General features: G+C 41.0%; 1 protein-coding gene across 4 annotated transcripts in view; it reads right to left on the reverse strand.

Annotated features, from left to right (window-relative positions):
• Window positions 1-10,984: 10,984 nt before the first annotated feature.
• NISCH (nischarin) overlaps window positions 10,985-27,040 on the reverse strand; it is a 58,736-nt gene continuing 42,680 nt past the window's right edge. Inside the window, exons 14-21 of one of the 4 annotated variants that reach the window (XM_077821092.1) lie at window positions 24,370-24,491; window positions 22,897-22,952; window positions 20,978-22,306; window positions 20,299-20,473; window positions 18,996-19,149; window positions 16,114-16,242; window positions 13,578-13,739; window positions 10,985-12,409 (exon numbers count right to left, since the gene is read on the reverse strand). In XM_077821092.1, the coding sequence (XP_077677218.1) occupies window positions 11,781-12,409; window positions 13,578-13,739; window positions 16,114-16,242; window positions 18,996-19,149; window positions 20,299-20,473; window positions 20,978-22,306; window positions 22,897-22,952; window positions 24,370-24,491 (2,756 nt within the window). In that variant the 3' untranslated portion in view covers window positions 10,985-11,780. Of the gene's footprint in view, window positions 12,410-13,577; window positions 13,740-16,112; window positions 16,243-18,995; window positions 19,150-20,298; window positions 20,474-20,977; window positions 22,307-22,896; window positions 22,953-24,369; window positions 24,492-27,040 lie in introns of those variants that run through there. The other 3 variants (XR_013346575.1, XM_077821093.1, XM_077821094.1) reach the window with 3 other exon arrangements.

Raw genomic sequence — 27,040 nt, forward strand, 5'->3', positions numbered from 1 at the left:
CGTGGGACAAGGGCCACGCAGGCAGCATATCACTACGGAGCACACCCGGATAGACGCAGCCTCCGGTCCATACCAGAGTGAAGTACAGATCAGCGGAGTGGCATCAGGTGCCAGCAGTCACCACGGGGCCTGACATTCAAAAAGGTTGTGTTGGGATAGAGTGACGGAAGAAGGAGGCCAAAAGACAAACTGATATTCAGGAGAGGAGAAAGGGAAGGCCATGCATCTGTCCTTCCCTTTTCCAAGCATCAAGTACTCCCAGCCCAGCTCTGCTTCAGCCATCATCTCTCCGGCACCATACCCACCCCAATCCAGCCACCTTCCCAATGGCAAATTTTCCCTTGGCTTCCATAGTGAGAAGCACCAGTAACCTAAAGAGCTTCCCAGCTGGGAAAGCTTCCCTCACCTTTCTTTCCTCATGAAAACCAACACCTCCCATCATGAGCATCCTCTGAGGCCCCAACCCATTGACCCTCCTACATCCCCCAACTGAAAGATATCCTGATTTGGCTACCCTGCTCCTTGTGAAAACCCTCCCTTTGATAATAGAGAGACAAATGCCTTGCTTTGCTGTGGAAACAGCCCAGCTACCCATAGCAACAATATCTTAAACTCACCACAGATGACTCCCTTGGTCAGGCTGTAGATCAGAGCAATAGAATAGGTAGGGTAGTTGCAATATATAAAATATGTTATCTGCTAAAATACATGAGCTCTGTTTACCACCACACTACTGCAATATGCCAGTCAAGAAATTAAAGGCCTAAATCTATGTACCCCAAGTCATGTTACTAGTCTTTAGTCATGTGCATAGACTTCTCCTTATCATTAGTAATTCTCAGTGAGAGTAAGGTTTGCAGGAACAAGTCCAATGCGCTCTATTTATAATCCCCCTTACGTACAGCTGAATTTATTCACACAGCATATAAAAAAATCACTAAAAAGTTTGATCACACAAGTTATCATTCAAAAATCCAGCTCAAATTATTAAAGCTGGTCCAAGTTATAAAGAATGAGGAAGTCACTCATTATAAACAAATCAAGGCAGTGTGGAATGGAAATTTACATATTCAAATTGCTGTTACACTGCACAATAGTTGGACAGCAACATTCTTCTCACTGCCTCTGATTTGAGATTTAGGCTTACTCAGCAAATGCCTACATTACACATGGCCAAAGCAGAAATTCAGTACAATTGCAATTGTTGGAACTGTGGTATGGTTAAGGTTAACCTGCTACCAGTGTTGTAGGAATGTGCTCATGTTCATATGTTTTGGGAGTGGGAGGGTAAGAGCTGTGCAAGGATAGATACAGTAATCTTGCTGGATCTTGCACTTTAAGAGGGGACTTTGACAATTTATAACATTGGTACTTCCTATATAAATTCTCAGAGAAGTCCTTAAGAGCTGCCTTGGCAGCAAGAAAGACTCCAAAGCTGGAAAGAATGAAGAACCTGAATGTTCAAGAGATATTCCCAAACTGTGGCCCATAGATCACTTGTGGTGAACAGTCACATGGGGACCAGATTTTTAATTGCTCAGCATCCGCAGCTGGGGGACAGATTTTCAAGAGAGCCAAGCTCCTACTGAGGGACCTAAAGAAGGGCCAGATTTCCAAAAAACGTCAGCACACAGTAGTTCCTAATGTGACAATGATGGCTAGATTTTCAGAAGTGCTGAGCACCCAAAGTGTCACAGACACAAAAGGTGAAACAAGGACCAATCTTAGGGTTTTATATTGCTGCCTATCACCATAGTATCTGACCTACTGTAGGGAAATTCCCTTCTGAGTTACATATATCATGGTGCCAATGGTTACACTTTCTTATCAGAGCATACTTCAGTTAAGACAAACAAGTTAGAGGAGGATACACAATCTAAAATTAACACTGAGCAGTTCCATTTTATGGTGACGGGGCATAAAATAAGGGATTAAAAGGTTGTCTTTAAACCAGACAAAGTTGCTGCCTCTTAGTGGAACAGGCAGTTTATTCCAGTTATTATTCCAGCAACCTGTGTGAAAACTTGCAGCCCTAATGAAGAGAAAACTTTTATCTACATGTTACTGCAGGAGTTGGAACAATATAAACAGATACAGTAACTTGCGGGACTGACAAAAACCCAGAAGTATTAACAGGGTCAGATACCTTTTGCCCTGGGTTTCTGGGTGACCAGTAGTAATTAACATCAGATAGCAGTCTCTGCCCCAGTTCTGAGATTCATTAGAGAGTTCAGCAACTTGTTATGATGATGGAAATGTCTGGGACATGTGCTAAGAAAGAAGCCAGACCATCTGCCATGACAGACCTGCCTTTGTGCAGCTGAAGGAACACATAAAAGGGGCCAACTGAGAGAACCCCTCCATCAAACAGTGCTTAGAAAGGAAAAATGTATGGGACTTGACATCAAAGACATAGAAAGGGTAGCCCATGAGGAACAATGGTGGCAGAGCCTTGTTTGTGCCTTAAGACGTTTGAGAGCACTAGAAGGATTCAGATATTCAGATTAAAAAAAAAAACACACTCAGGAAATGTACACTGTCCTCATTCAAACATGGATATTAGGAAAAACTTTTTCACTAGGAGGGTGGTGAAACACTGGAATGCGTTACCTAGGGAGGTGGTAGAATCTCCTTCCTTAGAAGTTTTTAAGGTCAGGCTTGACAAAGCCCTGGCTGGGATGATTTAGTTGGGGATTGGTCCTGCTTTGAGCAGGGGGTTGGACTAGATGACCTCCTGAGGTCCCTTCCAACCCTGATATTCTATGATTCCTGAATCCTCCCCCACACATGCTAGTTTCAGAATGGGAGCGTGTATTTGTTCTGGGAAGCATTGCTCTCCTGGAGGTTGAAGAAAAATAAGTGCTAGTGATTAAGTCAAGTTCTGTCTCTGCCACACACTTCCTGTACAAGTCACTTAATCTCCTTGGTGACTCAGCTCCCACCTATACAATGGGGTAACACTTCCCTACCTTCCAAGGGTATTTATTGTGAGGATAACATGGGAGTAAAGCACCTAAACTCCTTTGAGGCTCTTGGCCTTAATAAGTCAGGTGCTTAAATACAAGAGTGATGAGAGCCACATAAATATATCAATAGATAGGTGAGCCGTTCTCAACTCTCATTGACTTCAGCAGGAGATGACAATGATCAACACCCCTAAGGTTGTGAGCAACTACATTCAAGAGGCCTTTGATATTTATCCTACAGGCTCTCACCCACCCATCTAATTTGTCTTATCCATAACTGTGTGAACCAAACAAGCTGAGTGCTATTAATTGCTGGGAAAGCAACTGCTATTGACATTTGTTTTGTAAATATAGTAAATGTAGAGTTCATGGGTTTTAGTCAAGTAACTGAATGAACCCCAATTGGAAAATAAATTTCTCTAACAAAGGCAAGATATGTAACAATGTCTACTAACCCTCCACACACCCTCATCCATCTGTATTTTGAAACACTGGATCACCAGCCTTCTTTCTGTAGTGTTTGCAGACACAGCTAGCTTGGGCAATTTCCTGCTATTGAAATCTTTTGTTTACACAGTCTTGACTGAAATGAGAGAGACAAACGATTTACCATCCACTCTATCATACCATGTGGCTTTTTGGGGGGGGTTGCAAATTATTTTAAATCCATGGAAAGAAATAAACACCCTTGTTATGCTCTTTGGAAGAACAAATTCTATTTGCTCAGAATTATATAAATGCCTAGATGACTGCAGAACTGCAAAGGTACCGTTAAGGGGTACAACCAGCCAAGCCACAAGTACTATATAGGAGAACAGGGCCTACGGTACCACCGAAGCAGAACAAAGTTCCTAGAGGCAGCAAAATTCCCTTGTGTTGGTTGCCAGAGCAGAGAGTGATTCTGCAAGGGACTCATTTTCTTCTTTGGCAGGTTGGAAGGGGCAGGCATTCAACAGTCTGCTTAGGACAGCAAAAAACAGAGGTCGCAAAGTGACTTGGAGAGAGGGTTTCTCTCTCTTTCGCGCACGCACACACAAAGCAACTGCCATATTCCAAGCAGCCGAGTAGTGCCTGTGTTGACCTCCGTCTTGGAGCAAAAAGTTGCTGAAAGACTCAGGAGGATATTATCGAGGTTCACATCCTGTTCATTCAAGTAGTTCAGGAGCAGCATGATGTTTGCAATAGAAATATTGGCAAGTGATTGCTGTCTATTCTGGCCTACTTCTCCCCACGGCCTACATCCAGTTCTTTTACACACACACTAAAATCTCTCTCTGCTCTAATCAGTGCCAGCCACATGTTCTCTTCTAACAGCTTCACTTTGCTGCCTTTCTAACCCACTAGGTAATGTCATGAGGCTGGGATTTTCAAAGGAGTCCAAGAAAGTTAGACACAGCTCCCACGGAAATTCAATGGGACTCCTTTAGCCTGCTCTGAAAACCCAGCTCAAGCAACCACCAGCTCCAGCCAGCGTGAGACACTAGTTTACTGTAGTGCAGCTCCCTGTGACTGTCCTATACGATAATGACTTGGCATGGAGACACCTGATAATATAACTGGCTAAAGTGACAGCAAGTGGTTTGCCATGGATTCAGCTGAAACAAAGCTAAGAGACTATGGTTCAGCTGCTTGGCTCATGCTAGAAGCGCCGTTGAGAAGAGCGCTGCTGAATTGAAACAACACAGTAACTTCCAGGAGAACATCTCTATGTTGCAATCTCAGTTTGAGCAGGTCAATGCGAGAATAGTGGAATATCACATTTAACATGCAAGTTTCCAAAAGCTCTTGTCTCACAAGAACCCACAGAGCATTTAAGTGGCTATGGGCTCACTCTCTCTCTTTGTGGGAGTCTGCAAATCTCCTTTGACCCCTGCCCCACATTTTTAAGTTTCCCGCCCTTTTTGCTTGTCCATTACAGTAACCTTCTCCTGAGTAGACAGCTTTACATCACTGTCCCATCATGCATCTACTTGAGGCCTGGATTGCTGGCAGGCAATACACAGTGCTCTCTCAGTCTCAGCCTGCTTTGAAGCATCCTAGCTAGTATTAGGGATATGGGGGTAGAAACCACCACCCTGAAGAATTTAAAATTTCAAGGCGACACCGTAAATAGCTCAATATACATGCAGATACCAGCTGGTAGTTACATTAGATCTGCTGCTATTAGAAGTGATCAAGCAGACCATGCACAGCATAGGTCCAACAGACATTTAAAAAACTTTATTGTAGGAACTGAAGAATTACCTTATGGGATCAGACCACAAGTCCATGTAGTCCAGCATCCCGCCTCTGACAGTGGAAGAACCTCGCAGAAGGCAGATGTGGGAGATATCCTGCCTCTGATAGATCTCATCTTGATCTCCAATAGAAATTGCCTTAAGCCCTGAAGCAAGAGGTTTTATATCCCTTCTAGGGTGACCAGATAGCAAATGTGAAAAATCGGGACGGGGTAATAGGCGCCTATATAAGACAAAGCCCCAAATATCGGGACTGTCCCTATAAAATCGGGACATCTGGTCACCCTAATCCCTTCCTAAATTTTTATCATTATGACAGCTCTGGATACTATTACTCATATAAATGTTTGTCCCTTTACGAATCTTGCTAAATTTGCAGTTTCAATAACTTCCTATGATCAGCTCCACATTCTAACAATATGTTGTGTGAAAGTATTTATCAGTTTAATTTGCCACCTTTTAATTTGACTGCCCCCTTTTTGTATTATGAGACAGAATGGATGCTCCTAACACATCTTCTCTAGACCAGTGGTTTTCAAACTGTGGGTCGTGACCCAGTACCAGGTCATGGAATGTAAGGCACTGGTCATGGTGGCTCTGGTCAGCACCGCCAACCAGGCTATTAAAAGTCCTGTTGGCGGTGCTGCCTGGCTAAGGCAGGCTAATTCCTACCTGTTCTGACACTGCGCTGCACCCCGGAAATGGCCAGCAGTAGGTCCGGCTCCTAGGTGGCGGGGCCATGGGGTTCTGCACACTGGCCAATGGGAGCTGGGCGGGGGGACAGGGACGGTGCCTGAGGGCAAGAGCCACGTGGAGCCAGACCTCCTGCTAGCTGCTTCCGGGGCGCAGCACGGTCTGCGGTGCCAGGACAGGCAGGAAGCCTGCCTTAGCATCCCTGCTGCGCTGCTGACCAGGAGCCACACGAAGTAACCCTGCATCCCAATCCCCTACCCCAGCCCTGAGCCCCCCAAACCCAGAGCCCCTTCCTGCACCCCAAACCCATCATCCCCAGCCCCACCCCAGAGCCCGCACCCCCAGCCTAGAGCCCTGACCCCCTGCTGCACCCCAACCCCCTGCCCAAGCCCCCCCAAACCCATCATCCCCAGCCCACCCGAGCCTGCACCCCCCCAGCCCAGAGCCCCCTCCCACACCCCAAACCCCTCATTCCTGGCTCCACCCTGCACCCCTCACCCCAACCCTCTGCCCCAGCCCTGAGACCCTTCCGCACCCCAAACCCTCATTCTCAGCTCCGTTGGGTCACTGGCGTCAACAATTTTCTTCAACTAGGTCACCAGAAAAAACGTTTGACAACCACTGCTCAAGACCATTCATTATTCTATAATTTAATCATATCCCATCTTAATTTATTTTCTTTCTAAGGTAAACAACAACTGAAGGTGAATTAATAATCTTTGGTATTAATCAGAAAGTTAAACAAAAAGGACAAAGGGCTGGAGTTTTATTTTAATTCTCCCAACAGTTTATTATACAGAAATCTGCACCTAAGTTGACAAGAACAGGAAAAGAAGTAAAGGAGGGCCTGATTATTATGTAAACACACATATATCCAGGCAGGATGGTCAGCTACAATGGCGCAGACACGCTATAGAAGTGGATATGGCACAGATGGGAAGTTATGGGGACATAACCAGCACTGTAAAATTTCATCCTGAAACAGGCGAGACAAAGTTCAGATCAGGATAATGTGGATTATTTTCCTTCAGTCACATATTCTCCAAAGAAGATTCATTTAGATGAACCCTTTTACAATGATAATAAATAGGGGAAGTTAAAAATGTAGGGCCAGATCCTCACTTGGTGTAAACCAATATGGTTTGGTTGAGTTCCCTGGGGCTACAGCAATTTATACCAGCTGTGGGTCCGGCCTGTACAATTTAGGTAAGATGGTCTTGGGAAGCCATTTTTATTCATAACTGGGTAATTTTCTTTCACTTATATATTTGTGCTCTCATAGCTCATACCACCAATCTGAAGACTGTCTCAGAAGCATAGCAAGTGGTACATAGTACAGTAGAATTAGGGTAGAAAAAAAATCACAAAAGGAACCTACAAAACTCCACACTGAAATTTAGCCCCAAGGAATAAAGAATGTTTGTTTTGCATTCTCAAAAATGCTTACAGTGCAGTTATATTTTGTAGGGCATCTTTTATATCGGAGATGAGCAAACTACGGCCCGCGGGCCACATCTGGCCCACGGGACCGTCCTGCCCGGCCCCTGAGCTCCCGGCCAAGGAGGCTAGCCACCAGCCCCTCCCCTGCTGTCCTCCCTCCCCCGCAGCCTCAGCACCCTGCCAGTGCTCCGGCCCACCGATCCTGCTGGGCAGCTCAGCTGGCTCCGGCCAGGCGGTGGGGCTGCGAGCTCCTGCCGCTCTGAGCGGCATGGTACTGGGCTGAGGGGGGTTGGATAAGGGGCAGGAGGTTCCGGGGGGCAGTCAGGGGACAGGGAAGGTTGGATAGGAGTGGGAGTCCTGGGGGGCCTGTCAGGGGTCAGAGGTGTGGATAGGGGTTGGGGCAGTCAGGGGACAGGCAGCAGGGGGGGTTGGATAGGGGCGAGGTCCTGGGAGGAGGCAGTCAGGGGACAAGGAGCGGGTGTGGGGGGTTGGATGGGTCAGGAGTTCTGAGGGGGGCAGTCAGGGAGCGGGAGGTGGGAGGGGGCAGATAGGGGGCAGGGGCCATACCATTTGAGGAGGCACAGCTTTCCTACCTGGCCCTCCATAGAGTTTCACAATGCTGATGTTGCCCTCAGGCCAAAAAGTTTGCCCACCCCTGTTTTATACCAACTATATGCAAGATGCTTTCAGAGAGATATAACTAAGAACAGAGGTATAGATATTAAAGAAGTATAGGTGAGAGACCAGAGGCTTTGAATGAGAATAGAAACGGAGTTGATTAGGTGCAGAGATGAAGGGTGTCCTGAAGACTCATCTGAACACTGAGGATGATGTGCAAAAGAATGCACAGACGGCTGGTGCTGAGTGAAGGGAGTGGAATAGAAACAAACACTCTGATCCTGTAGTTGAATCTGCATGGACAGATCCTGGCATCCACACAAAGCCCCAGTGATTTTAAGGGGGCTCTTCATGGGCATGGGGGTCCATGTAAAGCAGATCCAACGGCAGGATTAGGGCCAAAGTGAGAGGGGAGCTAGAAAAAATGCGTAGAGTGAGATTTTAAAAACCAAACCCCAGAGGAGCAATCATGAACTGAAACCTGAAGTGAACGAAGAGCTGGCTGAGATGGTGAAGGATGGAAGACGCTTTATACACACTACGCATGGCATGTCCTTCATCTGGCTGAATAAGTGATTGAAAATACTTAATTAGAAAAATATCATGCAATTCACAGACCATTCACTCAGCTCCCTAAATTGGGTAAATAAAAAAATATTCACATCATTTGAAAAATACTGCAATATTTGTCCAATAAATTATTTAACTAGCTCTGCCCTGAGGTGGAGGAAAGTCAATCTGAAGCAGGTACAAAGATCCTGAGAAGGAATCCTACTCTTTTTTACTGGTTCCATGATTGTTAGTTTACCGAAGCTACGGAGTGTGGATTTTAAAGCTTTTGTAGCCCTTGGTCTCTACATATGAACAGGTCACATTTGATTGTTTCAACATTCAAGCAATTAAGGTATTGACTTCTTCTAGACAGACAGGTTCCATAACAGGAAGGCAAGTGGTTTTGGATTTGAGCTCATTTGGAACATGTGATTCCCAGAACAGATCTCAAACAGCAAGATGGAGTTTTCTCCTTAGAATGTTGAGCCACATGTACACAAGGTGTGTAAGGAAAAGGCAAACCCCCACATCCCAAGTAGGAAGAATTATGAGCAATTCCCTCCAAGCACACAAGGTGCATCTCATCAGTATTATAACAGCTCTTATTCAGGCTAGTAGCAGTCAAAGGTCCCAACCAGACTCAAAACCCCCTTGTGGTAGGCAATCCTGAAAATCTGTGGAGACGAGGGTTTTCCAAGCCAGTATTTTGCACTGTTTGTAGCAACGCTATCTGATGATAAAACGACCATTCTGTGTGTCCCCCGCCCGCCAGGGATTAGTGGCTGTTCCCAACAGAACAATCTGCACGTTGTACCCTAGCTACATTACTTTTGGCTGACTGTGGAGAATTTTGGACTAAAGAATCTAACAGAAGGCCAGCACCAGAGAGAAGCTCCTTCAAGAAGCCATTCCCTTCACATTTGCTCAGTTTTATTTTTTTGAATGAGTGCTACCTGGCAAATAAGTAGGTGTACGGTAAAACAGGCATAGTATATTGCTTTCACCTTCCATTACATTCAGGCCCAGGTGTTGCTTTTAGGAGGCCTCTATCTCTAAACACTCTTCTTCACTTTAGCATAGGTGCAAATAGGTTCTTTCACTTACTTTGGCACAAATCTAGAGTAACTCCAGTGGAGTCACTCTGGTTTTACTCTGGTTTAAACAGCAGACGCTGGCCCTTATACTTGTGTACAAATAATCTGTTAGGCTTCTCTATAAAATATCTGCAAGACAGAGACTTTTTTTAGTTGTCCTAAGGTAAATATTTTCAGAAGAAATTAAGTCATCATTTTAAATGTGATTTAGGCACTGAGGAGCCTAATACTCATTGTAAGTCAACTGGGCTCCAGCATCGTTGAATATTTTTTACCCCTAATTCTCCTCTTTTAAAAGAGGAAGCTTTTTTTTTCTAAAGGCAGCGAAGCTTAGAAGAGTAAAAATGCTACTTGAGTTCAGTATGTATTAATTTCTGATTTAACTACAAGAGATGTCTTGCTTTCCTGAAGAGTCTGTGGTCACAGGGCAGTCTCCTTTGGTGCAAGGTTCACACCCATAATTGATTAATTCAGTCTGTAGTTTAGGAGTGGTCCTGGACTGCTCACTGATGCTAAGCTCTGACATGGCAGCCAGTAACGCTTTCCAGTTGGAGATTCTGTCCTATTCTGGTGTATGACAAACTGGCCTCAGTTATTCATGCTTTCGTCATCTCTCAGTTGAACTATGGCACTGCAATATGCCTGGGAATGAAGCCTTCTGTGCGTAGGAAGCTCCAGTCGGTACACATTTCCACAGCAACATGGGCTACTGCAAATACATCAAACCTGTCCTCTGCTCCCTGGCTTCCCACAGAATATCATATTGATATAAGGTCTCGGGCATTATCTTCAAGGCACTCAATGGTTTGGACCTAGGATATCTACAAGATCGACTGAAGCTCTGAGATGAAGATTGTGGTTGACAACTTTGCTCTTCTGGCGCAATGGAACTTTCTACACTAAGTTCAGGAGAGGACAGCTTTCTTTGGGCCTGGTCTGAGGCTATAGAATGAACTCCCACAGGAACTAAGGATGAGCACAAACCGCAACACCTTCCCGCTAAGTGCAAGGCACATTTCTTTGACCTTTCCTTCTTCAACATAAACACACAACATATGGGTATATAACACAAAATATTCCAAAACAAAATTCTCCCCCCTGCCATTAGATAGATGCTAGTAAAGTTAATGCACTAGAGGAAGGCGCTCAGATACTACAGTGATGAGCATAGTATAAGAATGTATACAAAACAGCCTTGTTGTAAATCAGAAGCACTTACTTACAATCATCACCAAAACAATTATTTATACTTCTAGAGTTAGGGCCAGAGACTCAGTTGGTCTAAACTGGCATAGCTTTATAGCAGTCACTGCACTATGCTGCTTTACACAATCTTGCAAATGCTTGAAAGAATCAGTGTGAATAAAGATATACAGAAAACAGGTCAGGTAAACAAACTGTCAAATTTCACTTTATTTGTATTGAGAAAGTAGGCAACAAACACCACTTGGTACTCAGAGGTGCAAATTCACCATTATTTGCTGGCAAAATGTTAGTATATCAATGCTGGGCACTCTTCATTTCCATGATGGTAGCAAACTGATTTAATCATTTTACAAATCTATAATGAAAGAGTGCCACGGAACTATAACTTCAGATGAAAATGTAGCATTTAGTTGTGGTTCCTCCAAATGACTTTTGCCACTTGGTTCATGATTAGCAGCAAACAATTAAATTTGACCTCAAAGACAAAATGTAAAAGTGTTTGTAGTCATTAAATAATAAGTGTTAGCAGCATCCCAATAAAATACATCTTGTACAAATATACCATTGCACTTTTAACATGTCACAAGCATTTTTCTTACCATTATTTACACAGTAAGTATAGTTTGTATAGAACAGCTAGACTGATATATATTGAAAAATAGTGGAAATGTTAACAGCTCTAGACAAGGTCTAGTGTTGACTCCTTTTGTTCCATACAGTTTCCCAGGATGCTTCATGAAAATCGTGTATGTATACCATTGCATAAAAATAGAATTTACAAAAAGCTTAACTCCCAGTTAACACTTCAGAAGCTTATACTATATTACTGTATTAAATTGTTCACTCACAAGGGAACCATAATGACAACAGAGTCGAGCATCAGCCTCCGATTAAGTTTTGAGATAATACCAAAAGTCCTGCTTATTCAAATACTGTGCTTTATTTCACATTCCAATCACTTATCTGTGCGACAATTACCCAGTGAGTTCCAAAGGCAGCTCCCGACCACACAAAATCTCCCACTGTCTTGCAAGCAGTGATATTAGTTTCTCACGGCTTTCTGCACTTGGGATAAAGATGTACCACTGGATCTCTCTATTCCCACTGCCTTTATGTTGAGCATTTAACTTTGGGGCACTGAAAGTATCTCCAAAGTGATCCAGCGTTAGGTTCTGCATAAGATCTTGGTTCTGAACGTCATCAAACACAAATGTGAGGGCCTGTGGATATGTCTGATAGCCCATAAGCACTCTGTCTAAATCCCGGATTCGTCTTCCATCTGTGAGTTGATACTTGTCTTTCTTTGGTGGTTCCTTTGCAAATTCAGGTAGCGGGTAACTGATATAATCTTCATTGAAAAGGAACAAATCAGAACTGGTTAAAATGAGTGTTTTAGGCTGAAGTGAACGATTGGCTTGAGCAGTTTCTTCTATACGATTCACTTGAAATGCCAACACATACAGAAGGATATTTAGTGACTGGAAGTTAGCCAAACTGTACATCTTCTCTGCCACTAGAAAAGCAAGGTCCCCAATTTCCTCTTCATTGGGATATATAAACTTTACTCTACTAGAGTGAATCAGTTCATAATTCTCCATTTTTCCTGCAAGCACAAATATACATGAATTTTACTTTACACTCAGTATTACACAATACTTCCCTGTCACGTGGCTAAACATTAGATCCTTTGACACAGTTTGTTGCAGCTGGAACAACTCAAGTTTAGCAATTTATACACAGTTTTTATTTGTATAAAATAAGTGAATAATTTATTTGGATTGGATAATTTTCAGTTCCAATTACAGAATCTTTATGAGTGGTGATGACGTAAGAGGCAGAAAAAAATAGCTGGATTCTCAGACGACAGATAGTATGCGTCTTGCTAGTAGTTGGAGACACAAATCAACTTCTGAGTTCTAAATGGATTGAATCCAGTATGGAATCATTGAGAACACAAATATGAAATCCCTTATCACTTTAGCAGATGAACAGACATCTTTAAATGGTCCCTCTGAAAAGACCTTTCTCACAAGTTGCGTGTTATGTCTACTGTTGCATCATGATGTGCACACTGCTCCCTAAGGAGCAAGCTCCTGCGGTAGGAAGAGGATACACTGCTTCTGGTCTACCATAAATGGCTGTAAGTAAAATGCTTTAGACCAGACTTAAGCGATTTCCTTAAAAGCTTTCTTAAAATAATCACAAGCAATATCAAAAAATTCAGCTTTATTTAGAGAACCCTCTGCTAAGTTTAGAAATCTAGCCAAAAGCAGATTTATCACAGCACATTTTAATGGCTGAAGGTACGAATTTAACACATTTTTAAAATCCCTTAAATCTTATCTAATCTGTCATTGTTATTGGTTCATGAATGTACAACCTAACGAGACCAAAAAGGTCCCTCTCCCTGCAGATGTTAAGAGAACTGTTCCTTAAAGAGCTATAACTTACAAGTCTAACCCATAAATATAAGCTACAGCTGTAGATGGCCTAAAAGATTATGAAAGGGATGTGATTTATTGGATTCTATAAAAGGAGAAGGTATATGATCATATTGTCTCCCCCTGTGCAAATGTATTTGAAATTAAAAACATTTCTGTTCAGACAGGAAAGTCCAGGGTAAACTCACACAAGACTTCAAGTGGAAGTGGAACTGAGTTAACAGGAAGCAAACAATCAATGCATAAAATCTTTCACTTTTGGATTTTTTTAAAATACACATTACACAGTACTTTCTATACTAACCTAAGAGTATAGAATGGACCATTTACCTGTGTTTTTATCCCCAAATTCAGAGTAGAAGTCCTTATCCACTGGTTCTGGTGAAGGTGTGCGTGCCAGCAGTGACAGCACTGCCATGAGATGCTGTATAAAGGCATGGGTACTGTAACTGTCTCTGGTTAGGCAGGTTACTATATGATCCGCAGAATGTCCTGGAAAAGACAGAACATAAGCCACTTACGTATCTATTTGTAGCTTTACTACAACTTCAGCAGATGTTTATTCACTACCATAGAATATTTCCTGTAATGACGGATTTGAGATGTGTCATTATTTGGTTAACTAGTTAGAACTGATCCTCTGTCCAAAAGATAAGGGACCCTCCCAGACCCATTGAAAGATTAGAGCATGCACATTCATAAGGTACTTTATTTTGGAACACTGGATGTGAACATTTCTGAACGTAGACATTTAACTGCATGACTGTGCATTACTTTGAAAATGTACCTTCAAAAGAAAACTTAAATTTCTGAAAATATTTTAATTACTGATGTTAAAAGTGAACTAAGTTAAAAGAAAAACTCCCTGCTTTTTTAATTTAATTTGTACACTTACACTTTGATTAAGGTCACCTACAGCATCACCTTTTTATCGTCAGTTTCCTCATTAGGATCTTTGCCACAGCAGAGAGGATATAAGAATGGACATACTGGGTCAGACCAATGGTCCATCTAGCCCAGTATTCTGTCTACTGATAGCGGCCAATGCCAGGTGCTTCAGAGGAAATGAACAAACACGGCAATTACTATGTGATCAATCCCCTCATTTAGTCCAGCATCTGGTAATACTTGAACTCTTATATTAAACTCACTAGATTTCAAGGTGACAGAATCCCTTTAAACAAAGTGTAAGGACTGGGTTTCAGTCTTAAAGTCTCCCATAAACTTGCCGCACAAATTGTACCTTCAATCGCAATCTTCACACGACAGGGAAAACTAAGAACAGAGTTGACAGCTGTAGCACTAACTCTGGATTTCTTTGTTTTGTTGGGTCTCAGGTTCACAACATGAAATGTAATTTTTAATTTTTTATATTTTAATTAAATAACTGGCCTTACTGATGAAAAGTGCTATATAAGACCTAGATATTATTATTCTCTGATGTGGTTTATTTTTAAGAGAGCTAAGCTACTCTATTATATTATGGTCCCAAAAAGAGCAGGGGTAAAATTTTCAAAAGCTCCTAGGCTACTAAGTCACTTGAATCCCTTTGACTTTCATTGAGATGTAGCCATCTAAGTACCTATGTCACTTTTCAAATGGGACAGGTGCTTTTGCAAATGTTATCCTAGGCCAGCTAGAAGTTTAGTGTCTACTTTTGCTGGAGGTCTCTGTTGGCATCACATCACTGAGATGTGAAAATAGGACATACCATGCAATTTTAAAAATTGGTTAGAAGGATGGAATAGAGGCTTCCAGGCATAAACATTTACAATAATTTCTGGAGGCCAAAAGAAAAATTATAATGGGAAATTACATTTAATAAGTGACTTGGATACATTCACATTAAAAATGGAAGGTGCTACAAATTCTTAAGAATGAAAGACTAGGGGAGAATAGTTTTTATTTCCCTTGTTTACTAGCCCAATGTATCTGGTAAGCGTGTTCAAGCAAACTGGCAGAATAGTCTCTTGGCAAGAGACACTAACTCTGATAACAGAGTAAGAGTCAGGCGAAGTTTGCACCTATTTCATAATATGCTGGGAAATCTCAATTTATGCACAACTAGATTAAAGAGCTGGATGATCTCTACTCATCAAGCCTGCCAAATAAACCATTAAAACATAACTTAATTATGTTCAGTGTTTAGAGTTCATTACCATCTCCATTTCTACCATCATTAAATCATTTTCTGCTTTTTGTTTGAATGAAGCTACAGTCACAGATTCAATAATCATCATTATTTTGTACTAGTTCATTGTTATCTGCCTACACAATCTTAACTGCAGAGGCATCACAAGGCTACAAGTTTCAATGAGAGCATTACATAAACACAAATATTTTCCACTTGTGTAGAGCCATCCACTATGCACACAAATTAAGAAAAACATACTCAACATGCAGAGCACACCATTGTCATTCACTGATCACCTAACCTTTGAGTGCACTGTGCTGTACACATGCATACTTTAAATGCAAATCTTTATCACAGTGCAAAAAGATAGGAAACATTCAATTGGAAAAAGTTCACTCCTGCTTTCCTTGAATGTTTTACACATGGCTGAAGTGACTATTTTCCCCACATTTTATTTCACTTAAGATGAGGAAAGTGTAAAATTTTACAATCCAAAATTATTATTGGGCAACATAAGCCACTGGAAGTGGACAGTGTTTTTCAGCCATGCTTATTTATATAGTGGCATCAGTGTGACATCATAAATGTTAACATATTGGAAATGTGTTAATCATAAAAAGACAGCAGAATAACATGGTGCTCTGTATCAAGAGTGAAGCGAAGACAAGGATGAATTCAAGATGACAGTAGTATCTGTAACTAGAAAAATCTATAGGATAAAATGTTACTCACCAGAAATTCGAAAATATTGATCAAAAAGTCCAACATTCACTGATTGCAGATCGTTAAGTTTTAGCACAAAGCAGCAAGAGAGGTGGAAAGAGCGATTTTCACAATCTGAGTTTTCTTGGTTCCAAAAGTCTAATGAATGAATGAGGAATATAGTATGATAAAGAGCAAGTCATAAAAAGGAAATATGATAAATTTAGACTACAAACAATAATTACATTCATATCTTAGTGTGATCTTTATTAAAAATTTAATTATTAATTTCTCCACTGTTGTGCTTGAAACAAAGCCTTGAAAGGCATTTTTCTTTAATGACTACTCATTTAATATTGGAAGATTTCTTTATGCAGATACATTCCAGAAACTCAGACAGGAGAGATAATACTGCATTCAGTGAAAAATTTTCACCGTCACCATCTTTTTATTCCTGACCTCGGCACAAAAAGGGGGAGTGTGCTAATAAAGTTTACGGATGATACAAAGCTGGGAGGTATTGCCAATTTAGAGAGAGACCGGGATATCATACAGGAAGATTTGGATGACCTTGTAAACTGGAGTAATAGTAATAGGATGAAATTTAATAGTGAGAAGTGTAAGGTTATGCATTTAGGGATTAATAACAAGAATTTTAGTTATAAGCTGGGGATGCATCAATTAGAAGTAATGAAGGAGGAGAAGGACTTTGGAGTATTGGTTGACCATAGGATGACTATGAGCCGCCAATGCAATATGGCCGTGAAAAAAGCTAATGCAGTCTTGGGATGCATCAGGTGAGGTATTTCCAGTAGAGATAAGGAGGTTTTAGTACAGTTATACAAGGCACTGGTGAGACCTCATCTGGAATACTCTGTGCAGTTCTGGTCTCCCATGTTTAAGAAGGATGAATTCAAACTGGAACAGGTACAGAGAAGGGCTACTAGGATGATCCGAGGAATGGAAAACCTGTCTTATGAAAGGAGACTCAAGGAGCTTGGCTTGTTTAGCCTAACTAAAAGAAGGTTGAGGGGAGATATGATTGCTCTCTATAAATATATCAGAGGGATAAATACCGGAGAGGGAGAGGAATTATTTAAGCTCAGTACCAATGTGGACACAAGAACAAATGGATATAAACTGGTCATTGGGAAGTTTAGACTTGAAATTAGACGAAGGTTTCTAACCATCAGAGGAGTGAAGTTTTGGAATAGCCTTTCCAGGGAAGCAGTGCAGGCAAAAGACCTTTTTAGCTTCAAGATTAAACTCTAAGTTTATAGAGGAGATGGTATGATGGGATAACGTGATTTTGCCAATTAATTGATCTTTAAACATTCATGGTAAATAGGCCCAATGGCTTGTGATGGGATGTTAGATGGGGTGGGATCTGAGTTACTACAGAGAATTCTTTCCTGGGCATCTGGCTTGTGAATCTCACCCATATGCTCAGGGTTTAGCTGATTGCCATATTTGGGGTCAGGAAAGAATTTTCCTCCAGGGTAGATTGAAAGAGGCCCTGGAGGTTTTTCACCTTCCTCTGTAGCATGGAGCACAGGTCACTTGCTGGAGGATTCTCTGCTCCTTGAAGTCTTTAAATCACGATTTGAGGACTTCAATAGCTCAGACATAGGTGAGAGGTTTTTCGGAGGAGTGAGTGGGTGAGATTCTGTGGCCTGCGTTGTGCCGGGGGTCAGACTAGATGATCATAATGGTCCCTTCTGACCTTAATATCTATGAGGATGATATAACTTGCTTTCAGACTTTCTTAGAGTTTAAAGTATATCACAAAGGCACAGGAGCCCTAAACACATGGACATAGGCTGCACTCAAAGGCAGAGACTAGTCCTAAGATACCACACTTTATGAATGGTAGCTAATAGTTTTCCTGGGGCAAACTACAGTTCTGAACCTCAGCTCTGGTAGTGTACCTGAAATAAGAATCTGGCCCACAATGCATATGCCAGAGTGAACAGAGGACTGTTAAGAGGAAAGAGGTTTATGAAGAAGTCTTATTCTTGCCCAAACCAGAAGAAACCCATCCATCACACGTGCCACTGATCTACAATGAGCCACAGTAACATCATGATGGGAAATCTCTACTTGTGCGCAACTAGATTAGAGCTGGATGATCTCTACTCAGCAACCATGCCAGATAAGCCATTCAAACATAACCCTACTTATATTCAGTGTTTAGAGTTTGTTACTTTCTTCATTTCTGCCCATTCTTTGGTGGAACATGTACTTTGCCTTCTGAAGATGAGCATGTTCAAGGAATGGCTTATACGTAATCAAAATAAAATTAGGCAACCTGAATCTAAAAATATTAAGCCTCACTCCTGAGAAGACCATCATGTGGTAAACAGGTAGTGCGGACTAGGAGACCCAGTATCAAAAGCAATTGAAGTGTTTTGCTCCTCAAGGGGGCAAATATCGCTGGGAGAATGTCACATTCTCAGGGCCACACTGTGCCATGAACAACACAACTCCCACTGACAAGTACGTCAGTAAATTATTCACATGAAAGAGGAGCACAATACAACCCTTAGGCCTGTCACACATTGCTGTTGACAATGGAATGGCATTTCACTTGTACAGAAAATGCTGGGGATTGCTAAGTAACATCAGAAAGAAGCATGCACAGATGTCATGGAGAAGGGGCTATTTGAGGCGCAGTGGTGGATGAAGACCCAAAACCCTTCTTGCAAGGTAAAGCCTCAGGCACGCATGCATGCTGCAAAGGGCAAGCCTGGAAAAACCCATGATAGGATGTTTAGAGTCCCTTGGCTGCAAAAATAAGCGTGCTAATCAAAATCACCTTGAATATAAAGGAAGACGAATGTGAATATAGAGGCTCACTTACCAATTAACCCTGCAACTTACTAGAGATTCAAAATTAACCCTTTTTGTCTTACCCAACTGATGCTCATTAGTATGAGTTACAGAATCATCCAACAGAAAGTAAATAGCTTTTGTTGAGAGCAACACACAAGCCGTCACTTCCATATCAGGAGTTTTATAAAATAAAACAGAAGACCACATAAGATGTCTCAGCTCTTCATTTTCCACCTGTAAGACAAATTGTGTTGCTTGATTTTGCACATCTTCACCTCTGACTTGCTAGAAGCAGCTTTTGGGAACTGCTTTTCATGGTAAACCAATGAGAAACTAACATCTGAACACAAAAGGGTGATAATATTTTCCCAATAGTTGCTGAGTACAGCTGTATTGGAAGAGTTGTCCGTAAAACTGTTCTAGTGTGCATGAGATTGAGAATGCGTGAAGTTTTTGTTGTGGTCTAGCCTGCCACACTATTTGACTCCAAGTTTCAAAGAGTTGATGAGGAATTTTAAAAAAAAAATCTAAAACCAGCAAACCTGGCAGAGTTATGCCCGCAAAATCTAGTTAAGGAGCTTCTATAAGTAAATGTAAAGTTCACAATGCCTGCCATATCTCAAAGTTCACCACAAACCTTCAAATACTGCTGAGATTAGTTTCAAACAGCTTTATGAAAAAAGGAGGAAGTATGACTAGCAATTAGATCAAGTATTTGCGCTAGGCCACCTGGCTTCTAGTCTAGATTCCCACAAATTTATTCTGCAACCTTGGGCAAGTCACTGAACCTCTGTACCAGCTTCCCCAGGTGTAAAAACAGAAGCAGCACTTGCTCATCTTGGTAAAGCACTCTGAAGGAAAGAGGTTATGTAAAATGCATCTAATACCTCAGACACACGTTATACTGGGAAGTAGAATTAGAATGCATTTTACTATATCAACTTACTGGCATAGTTTCTTAGATGTTATGCCCAGAACACTTGACATCTGTTGAAACTATCTGGTGAAATTTGAATGGCACGCAACTACATTCCCTCAATTGTTTGTAACTTCCTAACTCTTACTGAAAAAAAGCTGCACCCTTGGAGAAACACTGTGTTCAAGACAAATATGACATTAATTTAGGTACTGATCCTGCACTGAGGACCTTGCGGCCAGACCCAGAGCTTTGTAGGGCCCCAACAACTTCTGTGAGGCTCAGCACAGGGGCTCACTCAATTGGAAGCAGTTACAGGATTGGGGTCTTGATTAGCAACTTCCAGATTTAGGAGTATCTATTACGTTCTGGGTTTAAGTTTGAACAAGAAAGGTTTTTAAATACATTTCTAGTTTTAAAAGGTTGATGGCAGCCTGCATAAAGTGTCCCTAATTTGCACACAATACCTCAGCAATGCTGTTATGGAAAAACTCCACAATCGCATTTCCTTTTAGCCCAGCCACATACTGAAGAGATGAAGAGATTGGAAGATAAGATGGAATTTGGTTATCTTCTGTAATTTTCTGCATCAGAAATTCAGATGGATATAAAGATGATAGCGTCAAACAAGGCTTGCAAAAGCTAGGAGGCAGAAGAGATCAAGAAACATCACATCAGAATGCACACTCAAAAACTGTAACAAGTAGAGATGCAGAGTTTTTCCCCACATAAGCAACGTTCATACTTTAAATTCCATTCAGTAGTTCAGAACAGGAGATTTGTGGTTTTAATAACAGCGTACTATATCTTTTCTCAATGGACTTCCTGTTCATTACATAAATTATTTTACTTTAACATCTTTGTCGTTTGCTTTCCTTCTACTAGGTTTCAGGCAAAATGCAAAGCTTCCTTTCACAAGCGCATACAATAGGTTGTAAACATAAAGCGGAGCAGCAGGTGTGAACTGTCAACTGATATTGTATAACTCTGTATCCAGAGTGAAAGGAAAGACACTACAAGTACTAGTGGCCTGATTTTCATACACCCAGGCCCTGCTGCACTGTTAAACATAAGTTTCCAGTAACATCTGGTAAGGCCAGATTAATTTCAACGCTGTACCATATGTATTTTAAGGGAGTCAATTACCCTGCTGTCTGGCCGTGTCTGTTTTTTGAATCCAAGAGGTGCTTTCTTACTGATTCCAAACTGTTAGAAGCTTTCAAAATAACTATAGTTTTAACATCCTGCAGAAGTGTCCTCAAAAGACTGTAGATTCTTAGAAAATGGAATTTTTCATGAGGTAGAACAAATACTGCTGTAACAAATTTGTGTCCGATGAGTAATTCTAGCACATGTCCATCTGAAAGTGACCCTTTCTGCTGGATGGGATGATTGGTCGGATGCAACACAACAGAAGCCAGTGGAATCCTGCTCAGCTGGAATACATTTCTTGCATCTTCTGAGTCTATACATTTAGCTGGCATTACGTTAAAATCAACCTTTACTATGTGCAAATGCTGGGGTGTCAGAAATATCCAACAAGGATGGAATGCATAGTGACTCTGTTCAGCAGATTTATACAATGTGGAATGAAGTGCAGAACACAAGGCATGGTCAGACCATGCTCTGTTATCACCCACTGATTCTGGTAGACGCAAGGCTTTCTGAACATCAGTTTTATTACTGTAAACTAGGTAAGTTGGGAAGCAACCTTTTATCTCCATGTCATCTGGTGAAATGTGATAAAATCCCATCAGTTGGTAGACAAATTCTTGCAAGCTTGCTTTGCCACAGTACAATGTGGAACTTGAAAACAGGGACGTGCAGCTTTGAGAGCAGCATGTTTGTAAACAGGAATAGAAGTCCTGAAGATTTTGGGAATCCGAAACGACAAATAGGCAGTTGTCATTATTTCTCACCTTGAGGGTTAAACATATTTCTGGCATGAGAAAGCCAAACTCTGTAAGATCTGTATATGGAAAGCACAGTGCTAGTTTCAAGGCAGCTGGGATATGTTGGCAGCTGCCTTTTGAATCTTGATGAGGAATCTCAAATACAGTTACTACACTATCAGTCAAAACCAAACAAGAGGCAAACTGCCTGACTCCTCCTTTATGAACCTGAATAGAAAAACTCCAGAGAACTTTGACTACGTCTATGCTCTCTGCTCTTGTGCTATCCAGAGCTGGTGGGGCAATATCTGAAGTAGCACTGAACTCGAAAGTCCGGTCTCCAAGTCCCATTTCAAAATAGCCATCTTCAGTATCCGTGACACTGGAATCACTCACAGGGCTCCCTTTATTTTCTATTTCAGTAGAGGAGGAGGGTGATCTCTGCAAAGCCTGTGCTATCAAGGTGGAGAGGTGCTGGATAAAATCCTGGTTGGTGGCAGTGTATGACATACATGTAAAAGGCAAGATGATGGTGTTACGAGGGTCGGACAATGCACCATGTTCTTCATCTGAATGGTCCAAACTTCAGAAACAGAAAAAACAACAGTAAGTGTAAGGTTGATTTTAAGAGGAGTCATACCGAACTAAGACCTTTTCTACTGCGTATCAAGACATTGGTTCTCAAGCCTATACAATCACTTCAAGAGAAAGTATAACACAGTGTAGTTTGTACAGAATCTATGTGTTCTGCAGCCACCAATTTTTAAACACAAGACTGGTATAACTTAACCCATAGAACACTGACAAGTGCACAGAAGAACTCATGTGTTCACTTATCTTCTCTTCCTCATCCTTAATAAATTTAATCATCACAGGTGAATTGATAGTTTAATCAGTATTAAAGCAGGATGGCACCTTGTCACTTGATCACTCCACTATACTGCCACTGAGGCAGTTGTGGACTTTCAAATACATCCCACAGTTCAAAAGAGAACTTTAATGAAATTTCATGAAGAAATTTTCAAGCTGAGAAAAATAGGGGCAGAGTTCCAGACACAGGAACATGTTCTGCTTTAAAGGCCAGGACTGTGTCCAGAGACACACACAGTATCCAGAGACATTTGCCAACTATTATAATCAGATTTATATTAGAAGTTAGTCATTTTATCTCACCAAATGTGATGACCTCTTCCATATTCTTTTGATAAGTCCAACAGAGAAGTAGGCACCTAAGGAGAAGAAAGGAAGGTCAAGGAGCTGCCACATTGTATTTAACGAACATACACCATACAACATCATACAAACTTCAGTAAACACGGTTGTAGTCATAGAACAATATTAATCAATATAGGGTTCTTGAGCTGTTTATAGTCTGTCAGATCAACAAGTGGTTGAATCCAAAGGTGCGGCTGGTATGCCTCTTGTACTACTTGGTAATTAATTTTCACTTAAAGGACCTCATTAGAGGACCTTATTTTGCCAACATTACTTCAGCAGCCTGAACATCTCATGAGGTAGGCAGATATAGGTTCTATTCCTGGCTCAATTTCCCCACCTGTAAAATGGTTATTTACCTACCTCACTGGGTTGTTGTGAGACTGCGTATAAAAAGCAGTCTGAGATCTTTGGATGAAGGATGCTATGCAGTGCAAAACTTTACTGCAGATGGGTACAGGGAGGCATAGAGAGATAAAATGACTTGTTGAAGATCTCTTTAAGCCAGTGGCAGATCAAAGGCACCAGCTGACTCAGCCTTGTACTCAGGAATGCTCCCAACATTGCTTAACAAATGCAAGTAGCGGTAAAGGAGCCATCAAGAACCTGGAGTCTGGATGGGGAAAACTCAAGCTACCCTGATTTTCCCTATCAGCACCAAAGAGAAACTTTTCCCACCCAGCAGCAAGAGGATAGCTATCCCCCCCGCCACCATCCATCCTACCTTCAAACAACCACACAGGAGAGAGAGAGAGAGAGAGAGAGAGAGCGAGCGCGCGCCCCACCCTCCAACTTAGCAGCTAGGTGGATGTTAGTGACAGTGATGTGATACTGACATTATGTCAATATGTCATAGCACTGAACTGCAACATCACAATGCAAATACTGTGAAGCAAGCTCAGGACACTACATTCCTGTTCTCTGCAACTCCATACACTACTTGAGTGGTTCTAAAATATTAGAAGGTGGACCAAGCCCTCTAGCACTACAGAAGAGGTTACATTCAGTTCAGGTGGAAGAAAACTGAAAGTCAGTATTGTGTCCAAGGGACTGAAAGCTGTCAGTTACTGCAAATTAGGTCTTTAGTTCTTAGTCCATTAGAGCTGGACAGGCAATGGGTTTGCCTTCAGCCCTCAGATACCTTGCTTAAAAGTTGAAAACTGATTTTATACCCAATTTATTATAAAAGTTCAGAGTAAAAAATTTAGCTTCAATATTTTACAAACGGAAACCTCTTAATAACTGATAAGTAATTTGGGGCTAACTTTTCTTTGCCCCATTACAATAGATCACACAGTACAGAAATAATCAGATTTACAGGAAAATTCTGCTGTGGATTATTTTTAACAAGAAGAGTTTTTGCTCCAGGAAAAACCATAAATTAAAAACAATTTTTAAACAGAAGGGACATGGGAAGAGAATTACAGTTACCTGATTTCTGTATCTGGAGTCTAATATGTCAGAGCATCTCTGGGTAACTGTATGGTCTGTAGGAGTCGAACTACTGGATGGCGATAAACTGCTGGCTAGGGCTGTTTTTCTACAAATTATTTCTAGAACAAATACAAATAGCTCTTAAAGAATGTTAAAACAAAACCAAAACACATTATCTAACTGCAACTGTATGACAAGTATTCTTAAAATATCTAAGCAAAACTTGACAAGCAGTCATTAATACAGTAGAGGATAGCTTCATACAACAGATTGTACCAATCAAAGGAAGTCAGTTTATATGGTGAATTGAAGTCTTACTATGGAGGCATCAGTAGCTGCAGTGAGATCTGCACTTAGAGCAGGACTTTCAAACAAACGATTGGATTTAGCCTCCACATTTGGTACAATAAACTCAGTAGTTATCTGAAGAATAATGTATTTTAAACATTTATTGGCTGGTAGAGCAATGCTGAAAAATGCAGTGCTTCCTTTGAGATTTTCTCTCACCTCTTTATGTTCTATTAGTTTACAGCTCCAAAATCCCACCAAATCCAAACCCTTCACACACACGCATACTCAGATAACTCAAATGTGGCTGCCATTCCAAATACTAATCCTAAACCGTTATTTTACCTGATTCAGAATATCTGATTTGAGTTACACAAGGATTAGCTGTCCAAACTACATTGCCTGAGTGTGTATAAGCAAGGGTTGTATGGGAAGCTCTATAATATTAATAGTGTTTATGCACGTGATAGTGAATCAATTTTTCAATGCTACCAATAATAAGGATTGTTTTATATCAGCACTTCATATAAATACTTTTAATTAATGATTAGAAACCAGTGTTCCTGGACAATTTATTGATATTATAATTTTTGATGTGAAGTACAGGACTTGTACAGAAGTTATGGATGCAACTTTCTAGATCGGCTTTAAAAGATCATAAAGTCAAATCAAACATTCTTTCCCAACTCAGATGAAAAAAATTATTTCCTCAGGGGAAACACTGCTTTAACTACGTAGGGAACAAAAGTAGCTAAGAGGCCGCTTAAGCATTATTTCTGGTATATTGTTTCCTGTCTAGCTACTTACATCTCTCCCATAAGCAATTTACTGTAACATTTAATGTGATTAATATATCATGGAAACAGATGTTGTCTTGAAAGACAGCAAAGAATACAGCTCATAAAAGCAATGTGTCAGGGAGTGCAGTTCAGTTCTTGGTAGTTCCAAGCCTAACGGTGAAACTGATAATTAGATTGCATATTTCAAAATTTCTAACTAGAATTCTTAAAATCAAGTGAGATTTAAAAAATCCCCTTTCTGGATGCCCAAATACTTACAATTATTAAGTCTTATAGATTAACTCCAATAGTAGCCAGCTGTGTTACTGGACTTTTTCCAATTTTAGCCTTTCCCATCTTGTTACTAAAACAACTTACTTTTGAAGTTTTAAGGTAAATAAATTTTAATCCTTTTTCCTTTCACTACCTTTCTTGCAGCAAATTTCTAAAAGATGACTGATCCGTTCAGTCAATAAGTCTCCGGTTCTTTCAGTCCACAATTTAACATACTCCTAATCATTTACAACAGGAAAAAGAATAAACCTAAATATTTCCCAACAATTTTTTAATTCCAATTTTTGCAGCTATTTCCCACCTTCCTTTTACTTCTTCATGGATAACCATCTAAAGCTACATGTTGATATATTATAACAGAAACTCCACTCTCAAGCAATGACCTAGAATATGGAATACTTTAGTATTTGGAAAAGCAATTACAGAATCAAAATACCAAACACAAATTAAGTAGCAGCTGCCCAGAGTTTAGAAAAATTGACTGCATTTTATCTGTAGATTACAAGAGACATCTAAAATAGATTGAAAGGTTAGGTGAGGTACATAAAAAGGTAACCAAATCTGCTTTGAGATGTCGGTTCCCCTATTGGTCACATACAAATAATCATGTGAGTGCTATCATAACGATCTTTGCCTTCTCATAGAAGATGATGTTGGGGAAACCCCATGGGATTTTGCAGAAATGCTGGTAACATCTTGTTCTTTCCCAGAGTAGGAGCACGAGCTTTGGACACTTCCACCTCCCTCACCCGGACTAAAATGTTTACAGGAAAACGGTCAACTGCTTCCCATCCCAACCCATACGACTGACATACTCCCTTGTTTGCAATACCATCTTAAGAAATTAGAAATAGTCTTAACCCCTACCATGTGTTTCCATTTAATCATTTTCTGTGTTTCTAACTGAACTGAAGCCAAAAAAGCTCAGTGATGTTCACTTATCCTCAGTCACGCATCAGCATTCCTGTAAATCAGCAGGAATGAGCATAGCTCTATAAATAGTGTTAATGGCTGCTGCAAAAGCAGTACACAGAGCACAAAGCCTTTTTGGGTATGCCCCATTTATGCAGTTGGTTTGCTTTTATGAACATTTGTCAAAAGGATTTTGGCACAGTGGGTATACCGAGATCACAGGGTTAGAATCAGTGTGATTAACCCTCATGTTAATATTACTACGGATGTTTTTCTCTGCTCCCCTTTTCTACCTTCTTTCAGGTTTCCTGACTTAACTGTGTCTCTTGTCTAAAAGCAACATGGGAACAACCACCACATCAATACCCTCTTATTATCCCAACACCAAACAGGGA

Source organism: Eretmochelys imbricata, chromosome 7, assembly GCF_965152235.1.
Source record: "Eretmochelys imbricata isolate rEreImb1 chromosome 7, rEreImb1.hap1, whole genome shotgun sequence".
NCBI classification, from domain to species: Eukaryota; Metazoa; Chordata; order Testudines; family Cheloniidae; genus Eretmochelys; species Eretmochelys imbricata.